The 20859-nt window shown below is 42.2% G+C and overlaps 1 protein-coding gene across 13 annotated transcripts in view; it reads right to left on the reverse strand.

The window, feature by feature from the left end:
- PPFIA2 (PPFI scaffold protein A2) overlaps nt 1-20859 on the reverse strand; it is a 323573-nt gene that overhangs the window by 194130 nt on the left and 108584 nt on the right. Inside the window, exon 2 of one of the 13 annotated variants that reach the window (XM_083182333.1) lies at nt 2704-2815. The exons of the other annotated variants lie outside the window; for them this stretch is intronic. Coding sequence (XP_083038459.1) covers nt 2704-2706 — 3 coding nt within the window. The 5' untranslated portion in view covers nt 2707-2815. The remainder of the gene's footprint in view (nt 1-2703; nt 2816-20859) is intronic. 13 annotated transcript variants of the gene reach the window in all.

Consider the following 20859-nt stretch of genomic DNA (forward strand, 5'->3'; position numbering starts at 1 on the left):
GGATTTTTATTTTTTTTAATCAGCACGGCATTTAATTAAAAAAAACACAATTCACTGGCGGGCCACCTAAAACTACTCGGCGGGCCACTCGTGGCCCACGGGCCATGGGTTGAAGACCCCTGCACTAGTTGAAACCCTACCTATGTAAAATAAAAAATAAAAATTATTTCATTTTTATGTGCATGTACAATCCTATGGATACTGTATTAAACAAAGCTGTTGTTAATAATGCATATTTCAAATGAAAACTCAGACAGACATATGACTCAAGTCTGCTTAGACCTCAAAAATACTCAATATTTTCTTCCGGGATCCAAATGAAATAAAACTGATTTAGAAACCTATAATCTGAGCGCATCAGGAGACTATATTGTGGTAGGAAAATTAAATCAATTAAAGATTTGTACTGTGCAGGGAAACCTAGAGAGAATGTAGCGGTAAAAAGTTGACACAATTTACAAGGGTGGATATATACACTACTTGTCAGTGCAGTAACTAGACCTTTTGGTGCAGAATACAAAACATTAGGAAAACACTGGCGCTGTGTTTGACATATTTGATATTTAAGTGTCAAACACAGCGCCAGTGTTTTCCTAATGTTTTGTATTCTGTGCCTTATCGTTTGAGGAGGTTGATGGTCTCCTAGGAATTCACAGGCTGCCCACCCCTTTTTGCGCCAGTTCATAATACTGTGTTTTTTTAGACCTTTTGGTGCCCTGCGCCAGAAAGGGATTTGGTGTAACCCCAATACTCAGAAAAAGGGACAAGGCCATAGGCGTGTACAGCACATTTTATTATTTATATACAGCGTGAAAGGGGTGTGTCTAACTACCATCTATTGGCACTCACTACAGTATAAAACAATTCTCAGTCACACCATAATCTCCTGCCTATTTCAGTTTAAATCTTCTAATTATTCTGTGTATCAGTACATGCAAATAAAGTCAAAAACATATATGGATGATGTAGGTATGTAGTGATCCGACAACCATCGTGATGCTGCCCGGACACAGGTGTGGGGGGGGGGGGGGGGAATCAGCGGAGGTCCGTGCATGGCAGTGGCGGGTCGCTGTAAGAAGCCAATAGGCTTCTATGGGGTATCGTGAAAACTCGGCGTGCAGGTTTTCCTGCATACCAAAATGTGGTAAACCCCCCCCCCCCCCCCTTCCCCTTAGACATTAATCCATCTTTGAAAAATCTTAAAAAGCATGATAGCAATGATTAAATACTGGGTACTTATGTAATATCTGGGCTCCCGTTTTTCTTATGAGACCGCGTCCCCTCGCGGGGCTCGCTGCGCTCACCACGCTTCGGGCACGGTGGATCGCTGCGCTCGCCACACTATATAATATCAACTCCATGCGAAGTTGGATAGTAGGGGTATGAAAAAATAGGGTGCATTTAACATGGGAGCCCAGATAATACATAAGTACCAAATACTGTACATCATTGAAAAGAGAACAACATCCCAATATGGTCAGCAGACATGGAATGCCATATTTTTATGACTGGGAGAGGGTGATGCCTTGGAGAGGCAGAATGTTATAGGACAGATGGGGAGATACTGACACCGGGGTGAGGCAGTGGATAATGAAGAGAGATAATGGAATGAGAGGCAGTGGGTGACAGTAAAAGGCAGTGAGTGACACCAGGTAATGGGTAACAAAGTGAAGAAGTGGGTGATACCAGGGGGAGGCAGTGGGTGACAGGAAGAGGGTGATGGGGAGAAAGTAAGGTCTGTAGGAGGTAGTGGGTGACAGGGGAGGTAGTAGCTGGCAGGGAGAAGCAGCGACTGGCAGTGGGTGATCAAAGGAAACAGTGGGTGACAAGAAGAGGCAGCAGATGACTGGGAGAAGCAGTGTATTACTGGGAGAGATAGAGGGTGAACTGATAAATGCTGATTTGCTGGTAATTATAGAAAGCTACGACGACAGTTGCATCTCCATGGACTTCTGCACTACTTGCTGGTCTTATTGTCCCTCATATGCAAACTAGGTGCTGCCTCCACAGTGGAGGTATGCAGCAAAATTAGCGGAGCAGAAATGAGCACCGCCTCTGTGATCTATGCCCAATTACTGTGTTATCATATCAGGCATATTCTGAAGCATTGAATGTGGAGTTGTGCAAGCACAGCGTACACACACTGAAGTGACACCCCATGACCTCCACTCCCCCATGACACCCCCCACAAACGCACAAACGCACATACGCTGCCATGACTCCACCCACCAGCCCTTCCTAAATGCAGCCCCTCTGATCTGGTACCCAGTGAAGCGGTGTATGCAGCCACAGAGCATGAAGTAGCCCATAATGTTCAGAGTACGCTGGAGCCAGTGGCAGCCTTAGCGTATTATATGCAAGCTTACATTGCTAATGATTAAAAAAGGAGTAATGTTCAATTTTTTTATGTATAATTTAACATTATAATTCAGTTAGACCTTTTGGTGTAGACTTATTGACTGACTGTCTATCTAGACACTGTAGGTCTATCGGAACTAGACTAGAAAGGTGGACAGCAAACTCACTGCAGCATCAACTACACAGAATGTGGATGGCCACTGAAAGACAACATCGAGGGACTACTTCACAGGAGGAATATCACTGTTCAGACATAAGGACTAGTGGACATTAACACAGGAGCTATCTCTACCACACGTCGCCCTAGATGGGGACAGGAGGAACAGAGATTTCAGTAAGTCATACCATCGCTGGAAAGTCATGTAGAATAGGGCAGGTATTGTATCTTTCCAAATGAAAGTCTACCAGTTTCAGTCAAAGCAGTTTTTCTCATTTGAAGCGAAGCAGCACCAGAGCACTACAAGAGCAGAAAACAATTTATGGTATCATTTACACATTCATAGCACATGGCAGAACATGAAAAAAGGACAATGGTGCAAATCATAAATAAATTAAAACAAGTTGATGGGATGAATGAAAATGGTTAAAGAAGTTCACAGGTTTCACCGCCACAGTTTACAAATGTATTAAATTCCAGTTTATGTTATCTCCCATGATGAATATAATCCATGTTCATGATTGAAGTAACCATACCCCAAAAAAAATCTTTGTTAATTTGAATGATTAATACCTAGTAAAGGTAACTATTTGAAACTATAATAAGATATTAAGATACGGTAATACTGTTCTCTAAACAAACTATACTATTTAAAATTCAACAGCTTCAATAATCTACTCCAGGACCCCATAATATAAACGCTACTTGATGGCCATCGATAATCTGCGATCGGTCAGAGAATCAACAAAATTAAACAATCCTGGCTATTTAAGGTCAGGATTGGGGAAACACATTTTTTAAACGTTTAATATTCCTGAATCTGCTGTGGGGATATTGCTGCAATCCAATCGGCAATGTATAAAGGGGCTTTAGAAAATGGGAAATGTAACAGATAAATTGTGTTTTAGATACCGGTTACTAACTATTTTAAGTTTCCTGCTTAGAAATGTAGAGAAACATCAGTGTTTGCAGGCTCCTCACTAGATAAATTAACCCGGCAGATAATACATTTATTCCATACAGCAAAAAAACAGATAAAAGTATCTATCTGTTTTGCTGTGTGGAATAAATTTATTGGAAGAACGTATCAATCTGCATCTGGTTATCCTTTATCGATTGTGAAAGATACCTCTACGTGCCTATAGGGATTATATCCCAGGTCAGTACCCTATATATAAGCATGTGTGGTGTTTAGTGAAAAAGACGTTGGAGCAAAGAAACCTTTATGGGCCTATAGGGACCATTTTCCAGGTCAGTTCCGATAATTGGGTACCTCTCCTCCTCCGTCTTCTGATAAACCTTCAATGGTTGATGTGGCACAAAGATAGAAACCAACACTCAGGTCAGTGTGGCCCCATAAGAGAATTCACCCAGAAGTGGATGTCACTCCATAGAAAGTTTCTACTGTACTTGACAGGATCATTGCCACTCAATTGTTATTTTCCTTGCAGTTATTTGCAGACCCTGTAGCTGGTACTATCAGCACCAGAGAGAGCCTATGCTTACTACAGTGGTTCAAAGTGAGTAACCCTTTTACAGAACTACAGTACTACGAGTTACAGCCAGTATATCTTGCTTTAAGACCCTAGTCTGCATAAACCAATAGAACTCAGGGGACTAAGCAAGTAAGATGGCCCCAATATATCCAATGCATGATGGAATTATACCAGTACTATACCAGTGTCAGATAGTGAATTTATTGCAACTGATAATCAGATAGTGTGCCTTGGTACAGTGAGAAGCACAGCACTTTCTTGCCAGCATCAGCGTGTAACAAGTACACATTTGTAAGTTGCCCGCAACTGGGACATCAACCACATTTTTATTGCTTGCAAGATTAAACACTTTAATTAATGTGCACCAATGAGAGCCTGTACAGGGAAGAGAAAAAGGACAACAACCGAAGGATACCCTGAGAGGTGTAGAAGGTTTTATAACATATGAACCAGTTAGAATTGCATATAGAGATATTGTATGACAATGCAATCAGTACTACTGGTAGTTTAAGTTACTATCATCTTGATAAAGCTGAGAAACGCGTGGGTCCTTACCAGTGCTATATCCTACTTATCACCCAGCAAAGCTTCTTTTTACAAACTGTGCCGAACCAGCCCCCATTACTAAATTGGAGGAGGACATTCATCACCACATTCGATCCAGGGGACCCTAACCATAAACAAAGAACTTTGGGAGGAACACCACCTCTCTAAAAACCGGAACCAACTCAGGTACCCCATTTCCTTGAGGAACTATAAATACCTCCCCACTCATCAAGGAGCTTATTGGGACGGACACTGTTCCACTTTTCAACTGTGGATAGTGGGTGAATATTAATACGGATACATGCACACCTACTTTTTATTTATTTTTATTATTATTATTATTGTCTTGACAACTTGTCTATTTTTATTTTGATTATAATAAATAACCATTTTTTTATTTTAACACTGCAAACTGTTCATTTAGCGCAGCAATAACCCTTCTTGTATTGTTTCTGTATATGTTGATCTGACCCCCCCCCACACTTGCCTTTGCTGCAACTTGGCCAAACAGCTCACAAAACAGCACCCCAATTGATAGCTTGCTGTCCCTCTCACAATAACTCTGAATCAAGCCCTCAATTGGATCCCCTTAAACATGCAAACTTGCATTGAAATATAATTTTTTTTTAAAATATAATTTTTTTTTAAAGTAAAGGAGTGGCCAAACGCAATACCGCACCAGACACCAGGAGAAGCGTAACCTCACGAGAAGTGCTACAGATTCGGACGGGAACCGGCGTGTTCTCCACAGTAACCAGCAAGGGACAACTATCAACATATCCCAGCAAAGATCAGCATCGCGGGGACAGTGGCACAAAGCTGTGGCAAGGAAGGCTCATACTAGGACACTCACCTCGAGGTAAGAAACACAACTCAGCATCAGAATTGGGTAAGTTATTGTACCTGGCAGGTCAGTATGCTGGCCTCCCAGAACAAGACACCTAAGAAGAGTCCTGAGGAACTTTTAGTACACTAGTTAAGGACTTACTGTACTGTATACATTTGAGCAGTCATTAACACTACACCATTTGACTATATGCAAATGGCTACTTCAGCAGGTATTTGGAGAATGACCACTGGATACCGATGAGACCTGGCCCACATGTCTTGTCTGTATTCATATGAATGCATGTTATAGTCCATGTATTTTCTACTCACCCATTAACATCCATATATTACTCACCTTGTGTTAATACGTCATATGCATTTGACCTGAGCATTGTGCCTCAATTAAGGGCACTACAAATACACGTGATCATTTAAGACAAATCTGGACAGCTCAGATACTGTTTACATCCAATTCAGGAGACAACTACTCACAGCTGTGGTAATAACCCCAAAAACACACACACACACACACACACACACACTAGAAGCCGCAGAGGGGACTGTATATCCCAACAGCCACTGCGCAAATGTACTGTATTCATTTTTTTTTTACATTTTTTTTTCAATATGGTTTTATTTTTTTTCACCCTTAGGGGGCATGAATGACTATTCTAAGCCTTTCCCCATAATCTAGCAACTCCAACTATACTCATGGAAGATTTAGATGTGTGTTATGATTTGTCAGCTCCCAGGATAAAAAGGTTTGGTACTTGTGTATTATCACGGCGCCCACGAAATCGGCCAAAAATCGGCTGCAAATCGCATGCAAAAATCAGATGCAATTTTGCGGACGATTTTTGACCGATTTTTCACTTTTTCCAGCCGATTTGCATGCTGTTCCATCATTGCACACCTTGCACACCCCCGATTTCCATCGTAGTGCATCGCATGCAATATAGTGGCATGTGATGCATGCCATGCGATGCATGTGAACCGATTCGATTTGTAATTGTACAATCACCCTGATCGGTGCTTACAATGTTAAATGCACCCCCATTGTCAACACCACCCCCACTATCAACGCCAACCCGAAGGGCGAGCGCAGCGAGCCAGCGGCGGTATGCGTCCTCCGACCTTTTCATACCCCCACTATCCACGTCGGCGTCGAGTTGATTCTAGATAGTGTGGCGAGCGCAGTGAACCACCGAGCCCAAAGCGTGGCGAGCGCAGCGTGCCCCGTGAGGGGATGCAGATTACTTTACATGTATTCCGCGTCCCCACGCTCGCCACGCTTCGGGCTCGCTGCGTTTGCCCCACTATCTGAAGTCAACTCCACGCCGACATGGATAGTGGGGGTATGAAAAGGTCGGAGGACGCGTACCGCCGCCGCTCGCCACGCTTTGGGTTGGCGTTGATAGTGGGGGTGCCGTTAACAATGGGGGTGCATTTAACATTGCGAATCGCATCGCATGCCACTTGCTGGCATGCAATGCTATGCGATGCGATATTTAATTGTTCAATCAGGGGCATTTTCCCAAAAATCACATCGCATACCATCACATAGTACCTGGGGGTGTGCAAGGATGGAATAACATGCAAATCGGCAGGAAATGGTCGAAAATCAAATCGATCAGATCAAATCGGCCAAAAAAAATCGGCCGCAAATCGGTTCATTTAGATGAAATCGGGCGCCGTGATAATACACAAGTATCGGAATTCTTCTAGCCATGCCACTGTTGCCTTAAGCATTATGTCCCTTTTCTGATGATTCTAGGCTAGGTTGTCATCATAATGGAGGATTGATCAGGCTTTTCAATGGCAATTCCACACCAACTCTACTTACCTACTTGGACTGTGGAACTGCCTTTGAAAGGCTGAACCAGCCTCCATATTGAAATGTGAATATGAAACCTAAATATCCTGGATTTCCTCAAGTGTTACAGATTTGGTTCACAAAAATACAAGATGTGGAATTCATTTTCAAATGAAGGACACATTTCAAAATATAGAATAATTACAAAATCAGTATCCAGATTGTAGAGCTCTTAGTTTGGGCAGCAGCCATTTCTGTCATAATATTACCAATTATCCCTAGTCTTCACATAAAATCTCTGCCGATTAATATAGATTCATCTGAATTCTTGGCACTTATGATGCAAAACCTGTGGCAGATGTGTAGTGAAATTGGATGGAGTCTCTCAAGAAGACTAGAATATTTCATGAACCATGGACAGAAAGTTCACCCTCACTAACAGCAGGTTGTAAACGGTTTCAGCAATAACAGTTCAGAGATGGCTAATGAGCTGCACATAACTTTTCCTGAACTGAATGACAGCCATCTTCACCTTCCTTTCTGGTTACTTGACTCAGGTGCGAAGAGTAGATAATGTAACTTTTTTGGCATTTATTCATTTTTCACAATGCAGGTTTGCAGGTATTTTACATTAGCACTATATTTTTATTTGGGAAGGTGCCTACAATATATATATATATATATATATATATATATATATATATATATATATATATATATATATATATATATATATATAGTTGTTTAGCCAGGATGCAGACAGCGGCACTCTTCTGGGGTTTTAAAGTGCTTTATTTAGTGCTCCAACGTTTCGGGGTTCAAGCCCCCGTCTTCAAGGAGAAAAACAACAGTGGTCACTGTTGTTTTTCTCCTTGAAGACGGGGGCTTGAACCCCGAAACGTTGGAGCACTGAATAAAGCACTTTAAAACCCCAGAAGAGTGCCGCTGTCTGCATCCTGGCTAAACAACTATACCAATTTAACCGGAGGGCACCCTGGACGTTGCACTCATACAAGGAGTGCCGGGCTGAACAGAATTTGTATATATATATATATATATATATATATATATATATATATATATATACACAATATATATATATATATATATATAAAAATGGATCATGTTATACAAAAGAAGACTAAAGAAAGACAAAAAACCTCCTATGAGCAGAAAGTAAGATTTCTATTGTAACAACATCAAATATAGAATTTTGTTACTGTATCTACATCATGTCTTATCATGTGCCTACAAAGAACACAAAACAAGTCTGATTTTATCATCCGGACTGTCATCTGACTTCTCTCCTTCTGAGTTCCTTAACAATTCTTCCCCCATCAGTTGGAATGCTATGCCCTCACACCGATACTGAAGTTGGTTAAAAGAGAGGAGGGGGCCTGTTTGCAGACTCCTCTCTGTGGGTCCCTCCTTTTCTGCTGCACTGTGTTCTTAGAGACTAATCAATAGTGCGTATGCGTGGGTCCCTGAAAACATTCCCTCCGCCGTGTTCGTTCTCGGAGACAAATATTTACTACGTTTGTAAGAATCACCAATTAAATGGCCAATGCAACCTTTTCCTAGTGATTTCTCATGCATTAGCAATGCTGACGTGAGACCAAGGAGCGGTAAGTAACTAAGGGGTAGATTTATGAACAGGTTCATAACGTTCCTTATTGGTGCAGTTTCGCATCACCACTTTATATCGTGGTAAAGCTACCCTGCAATTCACCCGAATGTATTATTTTAACATTTTGCGTTACGGGAGTGCATTATCCCCTCCCAACGGGGATACGCATCCTCTCATAATGTATGTGCGCTCCTCCCCAGCTGTGTGTTCTGTGCATGTGCCAGTTTCCCTGACACACGATGTGTCACCGGTGCATGCGCAGTTTTCCATGTTCAGCTCAGCTTCCTGGTCTCCGGCGTCTTCAAAAAAACTGTGCATGCACCAGGTAATGTTCGCCGGGGATGCTGTATATCCGGCGCATGCCCTGTTTTAATTTGAAGATGCCGGAGACCAGCAAGCCGTGCTGAACTTTAGAGATCCGCAGCACCAGAAGAAGATGGCGATCCAGGATGGGACTCAATAAAGAACGAAGCCCCACATCGCCGGATCATACATAAGCTGAGGCGCAGGCAGCCCATTTAAAATAGCACATCCGCGTTAACCCTCCTGCCCCGCACCGCCGCCTGTTTAACACCCTCATTGCGGGTGTCACAGATCAGGGTAAGCGCTATCCCCTGCCATAATGCACGGAATAGTGTATATTCCCCTGATCGACATAGGCGTGCGCACATTGAGTGTTAGGGGTGCACAGGCACCCCCTTAATGCTGTGCTGTGCCCACCCTTATGAACACATCCCTGCCGCTAGCAATACCAGCAATACCTTTTACCAAAGATGTTTGTTTTTTGGAACTGTATTCCATTTAAAGAAGCATCCAATAATCAGTTATGTGTGTTTGCATTGTTAATTGTAATAGACCATTGTCATATACATACCTGAGTCATCCATGTATATTTTTGACATTATTTGCATGTACTGTTACACATAGTAATTAGAAAACTAAAACTGAAAAAGGCAGGAGATTCTGATTGGCGGTGTCGGACACACCCAATGGGCGGTGCTAGATATGCCCAATAGGTGGCCCTTTTGACTTTGCACCCCCTAATAAAATGTGCTGCGCGCGCCTATGCTGATCGACGTTTAATAAATCTACCCCACAATATGGGAGGCAGAGTGTGCAGTGTGGGCCCCATTGGACCCATGTGCATTGCACACACTGTACCCATTGTAACACCTATGCATCTATATGTGCTATATGAAAACAAATAGGAACCTTTGGGTTTGTCTCACTTCTATGCAAATGATACCCATATGTATCCAAACCCTTTGAATCTCATGTCTTTTGTGGCGAATTACATACAGTACATCTATGCATTTATATCCAAGTCCCGGATATCAGTTTTCAATCTTCCCTAAAGTGATACATTTTATAGTTGTGATCTTTTGCTTTGTTTGCTTTTACATAACCAAATATAAAATCTTACTTCTGAAATGCAAAGCCATTAAAAAAACTGCAACAACAGGATTCAACATTTCTTCCCTTGTCTTCCCCACTTTAACCATTTTGCTCTCCCAGAGATTTTGGTCCCTTTGCCACACGCAGACGGATCCTATTCCCAATTAAACGGCTTCTTTTTTACTGCACCCACAATGTGAGCTTTTAGAATACATTCCACCATCTCCAGACCATCATGCAATCCATGAAAACACATCTTTTCACATAAAGCAATAGCATTCCAAAATCAGTTTTTCAATCTCGCTCTCTCTCTCTCTCTTTAGTCTAAGCTATAATAGCTGGTTTACAATCATCTACTAAAATAATATTCATCCATTCTCCTACTGTATATTAGATATATTAAATCAAAAATCATCAAGCCTGAGTGGACCAATATGCAACCCGTTAGATTGTAAGCAAGGCCAAAGCCGGCCATAGGCATAGGCAAACTAGGCAAATACCTAGGGCGTTTGGAATGCCTAGGGGCACCAGAAGCTTCTGCTGATTAAAATGATATGCAGCATACCTATATTCTGTGTGTGTGAGGCTGTATCTGCATATGAAATAGTGAATTCATGGAATTTACTGTAACATAGCATTCGATATGCAGGTACAACCACAGTTGCACACAGAATATAGGCATGCAGCATATCATTTTAATCATCAGAAACTCTGTGTGTGTCCTGGTCACATAACAATGCAAAGAAGACAAATTTTCAGCAAAAAAGGCACCCAACATTAGCAGAACTGGCTAGGAGCTACATGGCCTATTGAGGCAAGATGTATAGGACCAAACCAGGGTGCAATAAGGCCAGGCTGCTCTAATGGGACAATTTCCCAAGATCGTTTCCACCTAAATGAAGCACCAGGACTTCGGGCAACCCATACTTGTGGACGTTCACCATGAGGAACGCCCGCAGCGCACTCCAAGACATCCCCCGGACACCTAACCACCTAACCAACCGGGAGCAAGTGAAGAAGGGGCCCTCACCAGTAGTGACTAACCTAGCCACCCAATAAACAAAGGAGTGCCCGACTACCCACACCTTGAGCCTATCGATTTCCACACCTATAAGGAAAGAGATGTAAAAGGGGGATTAGTATGAATTTGGTAAATGAAGGCACATAGTACATATTAGGAGGATCTGCCAAAAAGAAAAAGAAAATTAGCTTGAACTGAATTGAGGCACAATTTTGGTGCCATTAGACATGCTCCAATGCCAACTGAAGCCATAGCAGGACACAATGGGGAAGAAAACAAACAAAGGGAGGGTAAGGTAATGGAAGGGAATGAGGAATGAAAGGTGTACTCGGCCGGAGAAAAAATGACTGGACCTGCTGAGGGACTCTTAATTGGAGACTATATCGGAATCGAAAGAGCCAGATTCAGTCCGTCAGGTCAGGCAAAAAGCGAGAAAACTCCAGGCGCTGGCCCAACACCAGAGCGTAGCTAACCCCGGAGTAGGATGGACATAGGGTAGGGAAAACAAAGGACCATCAATCAAGCAAGACAGCACACACAAGCACAGGAACATTCAGGGCAGGAGGTGAGGCCTAATATATTTCCTGTAACTTGCCGAGCGCCATCTGCCTAAAGACTTAATGTCCGCCACTGGCCAGCCGTGTATCATCATCATCCTTGTAATCACCTGTGTCACCTGCGACAGCACTGGCACCACTGTCATCCTCCGAGGGGTACTGTACTAATGCGTAGGCGGGCAATGGGGTACCAGGACAGATGTCCAGACCCACGGGACCACCCCCATCCCCTAGCTATGCCCGTAGATACCCGTGCCGGAGTAGCTCAGCCTTCCATCACGGAACTGGGAACCGGAGGGCCCACGCCGTCTGTATTGGGGTTCCCTAGCACCAGGGGAAAAACTGTCCGCCAGGGGTGCTAGCGTGCTGGCCACAGAGGAGAGGGCAGAAGAGAGCAGGGAAGGGTCAAAAGCAGGAGCAGAGGGTCCCGCCGCAAGGCCCCTCTCAGAATCAGGAACAGATTCTGGGTGACCACCGCATCTTGAGGCCCTCTGCCCCCCGCCAGCAACCATCCCAGCTGCTCCCACCGCCCCACTGCTGCCATGTGGCAAGTCATCCCTGTGGGACCAGCTAGGTACATAACCCTGTATGAGGGCCAGGTGAGAAGGCCTCCACTGCCGCTGCCCTCTACCCCTACTTAAAGCCCTTCCCACCTCACCGGCCCCAGGAGTCTCTATGGGGTCCCGCCTCCCGTTACCACGTCACACACGTACACCAGAAGCAGGGTCCAGTGCTGGAGACACAGATGCCTCCCGCTGTGCAGCCCTCCAGCCTCCGGCAGCACCGTGGGATCTCTCAGCCACCCAACCAACCAGCAGGGGAACCGGGTACGGAGCCCCGAGCAGTGCGCATCGATGACACACCTCTACCGCGCTTCACAATGCCAGCCTGCCCCACCGTCGCCCGCAATGGAGCCGCACTGCCAAAACAGGCGCATGGCCTGAATCGGCGAGCGCCACCCCACGGGACTGGCAGTGAGCAGCCGGCCGCGTGATAACCTCGGCAGGGGGAGACATCACAGGGGACGCGTCAGCGCAGCCCCGGCTGCCATCACCCGCAAAGCGGGTGGGAAGGCGAGCGTGGCGCCTTGGCCTCGGTAAGGGTGACACAGAGGCCATAGCGATCAACCCGAGGGGAAGAATCCAGGGAAAAACGCACTAGCAGAAAAGTAGGGAGCCCAGGGAAAAACGTCCACTCACCTAAAATTCTGCAGGAAGAAGAGGAAGCCTCCTCCCCTTCCTGCTACTGATAGCCCAGCTAACCCTGCCAGACCCATTAACCTTATTGGATCCCCGAGTCACATGCTTCCCAAGGGTAACACACAAACAGGGATGTTCAACCCACTATATGCCTATTGCTGGCATTAAGTTATTCTGAACTAGTTCCACCATTATAGGTGATGGAAATCCATTCCAACCCATCTGTCCCATCCCCCCGCACACTTTAACCCCTTACTTTGTACATATTATAGTAAAGGACTGCTATAGAATACTATTACAATATAAATAGTAATATAATACTTTATTAGCTATTTAGAGCTGATAAGAAACTTCACAAATCTTTTTACTCTTCCTCAGTTCTTAAAACTCATTAAAAAAAAAAGGAAGCATTCTCATCACGCTGCAATAAACATCTAAATGTTCTTTGTGTACTGTAGATTTTAAACATTAAGTGACCCAAGCAGAAAGTACTATATGAAGACAACCTACAGCCTATAAACAGAGAATGCTAATTTGCCTGTCCTCGTAGTTCCCTTTGCCAGAGAAAATTAAACCATGCGGTTCCATTACACTCATTTATTTCTAGAACCTTTTGATGTGCAGATGTACCAATTATTTGCAAGATTCAGTTGTCCACAGACAGCATACGGTGGTCGATGAAAAGGCAGATTTATCAATCCATTTAGTAGAGATTTATTTACCATAAATATTGAACGGTGTCAGTTTCATCAACAGCTTCATTTTCAGATTTTCATGTTTTAGATGTAATGTAAGATTACATTTTTTAGTGTAAATCTACTAATTTGAAGGTTGCTAGGAGACCACTCTGGTAAAATATAAATAACACAGCTAACACCCCCAGTGTGAAATCACAGTTCTCTGCTAAGTCTGGAACATTGTATAATGTAGAACAAGCTCATGTGTGTGGCTGACGTATGTATTATAGGAGTTGCACTTTGTCTATAGACATATCAAATGATATTTTTATCATGCTTCATGTTTATAGTTGTATTAATGTATTAAAGTGATGGTTAATTATCATATGTTCCCATATATTACCCGATTTTTGATCTCACCAGACAGATTGGACAGATAAATCTGTAGGTGTGTACCCAGCTTTACTATCTCTAGTACTAGCAGCTATCACCCAGAAAACTCCAACACTGAAATGTCCAGATGAAAACTGAAGGTAAAATACATTAGTCAGTGTTATTGCTACATGACTTTCCTCTGCTACGACAGGCATCCCACTACTAATAAATCCGTCTCCAAAGATATATATATATGCTTGTGTGATGTGCACAGCCAGGTTACTGCTCTGTTACAGGATCATGTAAAAGGTTAAATACCTCAAAAAAATGTAAAGGATTAGTATAAAAGACTCTCCACAATTGCTAACGGGCTTGAAATTGTGTTTTACACTTGTTCAAAGCCTGCCCTGAATCTTTCCTATATTTTTCCATTTCTTTCTAAGAATGCACATGGGCGTCTCTGCTCTCCCCTACGTTGATCAAATATGCAGTGATTGACCTACTACTGCCCTATCCTGCCTGTGAGTGGTTCCCTTCCTCTTCCGCTGAGGAGTCACAAAGCATGTTTCATCACATACAGGAAGTAGCAACCAAAAGGTCACTGGCTAAATTAAAATACCACATTAAATTTGGGGCATTTGCCGATATCCTATTATTAAAAGGTTTCATTTTTAATGTTTCATGGCATCTTTATTATACACTTAGCAGGGCTGATGTAATTATTGGGCCCCATCCTCTCTGCATGCCATAGTGCAATAAAGTCTGATGGCATCAAAGCCATTTTTTCTGCGACTCCACCAGCACTGCTGGTAAGTATTAAAAATGGGTGCGGTCTTGGTGGTGTGGCCCCCCTAGGACTCAGGGGCACCCATTATAAATACGCCACTGGCTGCCATTAGAAATTGTGGGGCCTCAAAATAGAGAGTGTTCTTCCCTTCTCAAACCCCTGGCAAGTTAGATAGAAAAATCTCTAATCATATTCAATGTTCGTACAATATAATCCGGCCACTTGCACACAAGCAGTTTATGAATAAATGTTTATCTCTGATGTACTTGCATATCAAAAGATCTTTCTCCATGAACCAAGTTTATGTGCTCCGAAATCCCAGATGGAATGAAATAATAATACACGGCTTGCTGTGCACATAATTATCACATTGAAAGGTGACTGGGGAAAAGACTGCATCCTTTCCTATCAGCCAAGCACGTGATATGCCATTAAGTTTCCAGCAGTCATGAAAAGAACCCTTAGAATTTGCAAATTAAAGTAGTTCATTACCCAGAGTCTCTGTAAAGGTTTCCAGAGGATTAAAATAGTTATAACGGAGATAATCCTTATGACCAAAAAGTTGATTATACGGAATCCTCTGGGCTGCTAGTAGTGCTCGAGAACAATCCCATTGCACTTTCAAATGTTTGCAACACATGTGATGTACTTTGCCTAATAATAATAATAATAATAATATAGGGGGTTATTCTGATTCACTGGGAAAGGCACAATAACTCTCTAATGGTCAAAACCATATGCACTGCAGGTGGGGCTGATGTAACATGTGCAGAGAGAGTCAGATTAAGGTGGGGGTGTACTTCAAACTGATAGATATATATATATATATATATTGCAGTGTAAAAATAAAGAAGCCAGTATTTACCCTGCACAGAAACAATAAAACACCCAAATCTAACTATCTGCGCATGTTACATCAGCCCCCCCCCCCCCCCCCCCCTGCAGTGCATATGGTTTTGTCCATTAGAGAGTGATTGTGCCTTTCCGAGTGAATCAGAATAACCCCCATAGTGTGGTACGCTAAATTTATTTTTTCAATTGCCGAAGGAAATACAAAAATTATTTTATCTTTTAACATAGTACAACACACAGAAAACTACATATCTAATTTCACTTCTAAGACAGAGCAGAAAAGCAAACTTTGGTAAATTTGAGGAGTCCTTAAAGTATATAAACTGGAAGGAATTATTTAGAGGTATGGATACTACTAAAAGGTGGCAAACTAAAAAACATACTGCTGAAGGGCACTGATAAATTTATTCCTAGGGTAAATAAAAGAACAAATGTCAAAAGGAAACCAATGCAGCTTAACAGCAAAGTCAAATTTGAAAAAAAGGAGGGCATTCAAAACATTTAAACAAGATGGGACTTCCAAATCGTTTGTTGCATATAAAGAATATAATAAGAAATGTAAAAATACAATCAAATAGCTAAATTAGAGACTGAACGTAAAATAGCGGCAGATAGCAAATCTAATCCCAAAAAATTCTACAGTTATATAAACGGGAAACGGTTAAGGAAGGAAAAAATTGGCCCACTAAATAATAAGCAGGGGACCCTGGTTATAAAAGGAAAAGAGAAAGCGGAATTATTCAATGAAATTTTTGCTTCGGTATTTACAAGGGAAGAATCTTCAGAAGATCTCCCACAGATTAAATGCTCAGCTTTTGATTGCTCCCAAACTGTATGTTTGAGTGAGGAAATAGTCAAATATAGATTACAGAATCGAAATAGTAACAAATCTGCTGGCCCAGACGAAATACACCCTAGGATACTAAAAGAATTGAGTTCTGTCATAGCACTACCATTATATCTGATATTCGAGGAATCAAACTCAGGGATGGTACCGACGGACTGGCGCATAGCTAACGTAGTACCAATATGGATGAAAGGTAGCAAAACGAATGCCCGGTACACACAAGGATGACCCGCTCACGATGCACATTGTGAGCGGGACGTCCTTGTCTCGTCCAATCCGCTCACGATCACGCGGAGTGCATGACCCACTCACGATGTGCATCGTGAGAGGGTTCTGATCCAATCGCAACCCACACCCGGGTGTATGCTCTTTTTCAGATACTACCTGCTGCAGGAAGGATCTGAATAATGACCGACCTGCGTGTCCACGCATCCGATCGGGATCGGATCGAAACAGGACAGAAAAGGGCCCAATCAACATACAATCTACGTCCAATCGGTCGGAATTGTATCTAGATTGATGGTATTGGACCCTCATCGTCCTGGTGTGTACCCTGCATTACCCTGAAAATTATAGGCCGGTTAGCCTTACATCCATTGTGGGGTAAATATTAGAATAAATAATAACAGATAGTATCCAAAATTTCTTAGAACAGGAGAGAGTGATAAGTAAGGCTAAGCATGGGTTCATCAAAAATAGATCATGTCAGACAAATTTAATTAGCTGCTATGAGGAAGTCAGTAGGGGGCTGGACTTAGGGAAATCTGTTGATGTAATACTGCTTGATTTCAGTAAATTTTTGACACGGTGCAGCATACAAGGTTTTTAATGAAAATAGGTAATTTAGGGTTAGGAGATAAAATTTGTAATTGGATTAAAAACTGGTTGCACAATCGGGGACAGAGTGGTGGTAAATGGCATACATTCCAGCTGGGGTAAGGTCCAAAGTGGAGTCCCGCAAAGTTCAATATTGGGACCCACCTTGTTTAATATATTCATTAATGATATTGGAAGTGACATAGTGAGTAAAATTGCAATATTTGCAGATGACACAAAATTGAGTAAAGGTACCCATACACGTACCAATTATCCGGTACTTTTTGTGCTAACATAGCATCAAATCGCATGCACAACACATGCAAAACGATGCTATTTTAGCACAAAAAGTACCAGGTAATTGGTACGTGTATGGGCACCTTAAGGAAATTAACTCAGGACAGGATGTGGAAACACTAAATAACTGACTTAAATAAACTGAAAGGGTGGGCGGAAAGGTGGAAAATGAAGTTTAACGTTGAAAAATGTAAAGTAATTAATTATGAGAACAAAAATTAACAAGCTACTTATAGGCTAAAATGGAGTTATTATAGGAAATTCTGCGGCAGAGAAGAACTTGGGGGTCATCATAGATGAAAAATTAGTTAATAGTGCACACTGCTCAAGTGCAGCAGCAAAAGCAAACTGGACACTGGCATGCATTAAAAGGGGTATAGATTCAAGGGATGCCAATGTGATAGTGCCTCTTTACAAGGCATTGGCGAGACCACACTTGGAATAATGTGTTTAGTTCTGGGCACCGCACTTTAAAAAGGACATAAATGAATTGGAGCAGGAACAGAGAAGGGCTAGTAAAAGGTCTTGAATCACTAGAATACAAAGATAGGTTAACCAGGCTGAATATGTTTTCACTGGAGAAACAGAGGTTGAGAGGTAATATGGAACTGGGAGATTATTTGTTCACTAACAGGCCTATACTTAGGTCATTCGGGCATGTACTGAGGCTCTAGGAAAAGAAATTCCATACTGAATTAAGAAGAGGATTCTTCACCATTAGAGCAGTAAAATACAGGAACTCATTGTCAGTGGGGGTGATTACAGCAACTAATGTTAATGAATTTAAATCAAAACTGGATGCATATTTAGCCACTAAGGGAATCCTATAGATATGACTTATTCAAGTCGGTAGTTACAAGTTAGATAGGTTGAACTCGATGGACTAACGTCTTTTTTAAGCCTTAATTACTATGTTACTATGTTATGTTAATATACAACAGGCTGGGGATCATTTTTTTCTGCCAAGGGGCAGTTGGCTATAATGTAATTTGAGGGCCATACATAATTATCAACTTCAAAAATGAGTCCGCTATATTTGGTCAAACAATTAACTCACCCGTAATACACACACACACAGTATACATACATACAAACATACTGTACATACATACAGCTAACCCCCCCCCCCCCACTGCAATGCCTGTGAGGAGTGGCCTTGTAATATACCAAGTACAGTATATATAGGGAGGCTGCTGAGCACTAGCAAATTATGGGAGGTATTCAATTGGTTGAATTTTTTTGCATAGCCTTAAAAAAACGGAAGTAATTAGAGCCGCCACTATAAAATTGCATGTTATTTTTTTAATGCTATGTAACGGTGCCCATACGCGTTACAATTATTGTATACAATATCGTATCTCATTGCATCTCGGTTTTGCGATGAGTTGAGATGAGATCTAGTACAAAAAGTATGTGCTGCACATACTTTTTGTACTAGATCTCATCGTAAAACCGAGATTCGATGAAATGTGATGTTATATACAATAATTGTAATGTGTATGTGCACCTTAAGGCCTTATTTAGCAATACCTTTTAATTTTTTTTGCCTCAAAAAATGGAAAAACGATTGCAGTCAAAGTGGCGAAAATACGTGGATCAGTGGCTAATTCTCCAATCCAGGTGTTTTTTGCCACTTCGTCAAAAATCGAGTCCAACCAGAATCAGCCCCTATGCAAGGATTATTATTCTTTCTTCCTAGTGCAGCACATGTTACTTCATTATTGTTCACTCTACCTATGGCACATAAGAAAACAGCACAATACAATACACACCCATGTGTAATGTAATAGAAGAACGACGTAGAGCCACGATCCCTCCGTTATTCTTAACGTTGTAACTCATGCTAACAAATCATCAGGGGCAGTTCCATTTGCATTGTTATTTGTAGACAGTGTCAAAATTGTAAAGCTAAAGTGTCAAGATAGCATGCACACACACACAGTATCAGATCTTCGGTGACAGTGCAATATAACGAAGCAGAAGTTATCAGTGCACTACATCATATTGATGTGTCAGCGTAAGACAGTCCACACTATAAATAGGATGCTATGGTGAGCAGTCTAAGATCAGAAGTGTAATAGGTTGTGTGCAGGTACACCATGCCTTCTCACAGTGCTGGGCATGTATTGTTCTAAGTAATGGCTCGAAGAGGGGTATCTGTGTTCAGTGTGCCGGGGGAACCAATGTCTTGTTACTTACTAAGTATTAACCCCTCCCTTGCATGCACCTGAAAAGTTTTACTGAACTAATTTGAGCATCTACCACTATCTCTATGCATGTTGTGAGAGGCAGAGAGGAGCTTGTATTAGGCGGAGATGCAAGTCCTGATATGCCACATGGAGTAGTCTGGGTTTGCTCCAAGGTAGGTAGCTCTTAGTTCAGATATACCAAGTAAGGATCCATTATCATGTGGCTCCTTGCTGACTAATTGTAGACCCAATTTAGGGTAACAGTGGTGTGGGGTGTGGTGCCCCTGGACTGGTTGGGCTGGGTGGCTTTAGTGCGGCATGCCCTTACATTCTATTAACACTTTTCCCTCACTAACACTCTCTCTCTCATTTTAATTACATTTCATTTATCTCTCTCCTTATGTATAGCTTCGGCTTCCTATCACTAATTATTAACACTTAGAATCTCACTGGCATGCCGCACTGGGCCTCCTAGCTTATGATAGTTTTTGGGGTGCCAAACCCTGCACCTAGATATAGTTCTAGGGAACCCCAATATACAGAGAAGCCTTGACGCGGCTTGGGGGCATATAATACACCTGCGCAGGTATATGTAACCAATATGTCTGAATTCTATTATCATGTAGTGTTCTAGATTGGTTACTAAAACTATTCAGTGTGCCGGGGGAACCAATGTCTTGTTACTGAATAAGTATTAACCCCTCCCTTGCATGCACCTGAAAAGTTTTACTGAACTAATTTGAGCATCTACCACTATCTGTATGCATGTATTGTTCTAAGTAATGGCTCGAAGAGGGGTATCTGTACTCTATAAAATGAAGTAGCATTGTGCACACCACTAGGCTAAACACCTCCAATAGCTAGAATGAAGGAACAAAGCAAAGATACATACTGTAGATGCTGAGCTGTATTCATCTTTAAAGTTATCTGTGTTGATTGGCCTGAAGATTAAAAAGGTGCTCACACAACAATTATCTTTGCATACGGGAAACATTACTGCTGAGGACTGCTCAGAAATGTGA

This window comes from Crinia signifera, chromosome 4 (genome assembly GCF_055691185.1).
Source record: "Crinia signifera chromosome 4, ASM5569118v1, whole genome shotgun sequence".
NCBI lineage: Eukaryota > Metazoa > Chordata > Amphibia > Anura > Myobatrachidae > Crinia > Crinia signifera.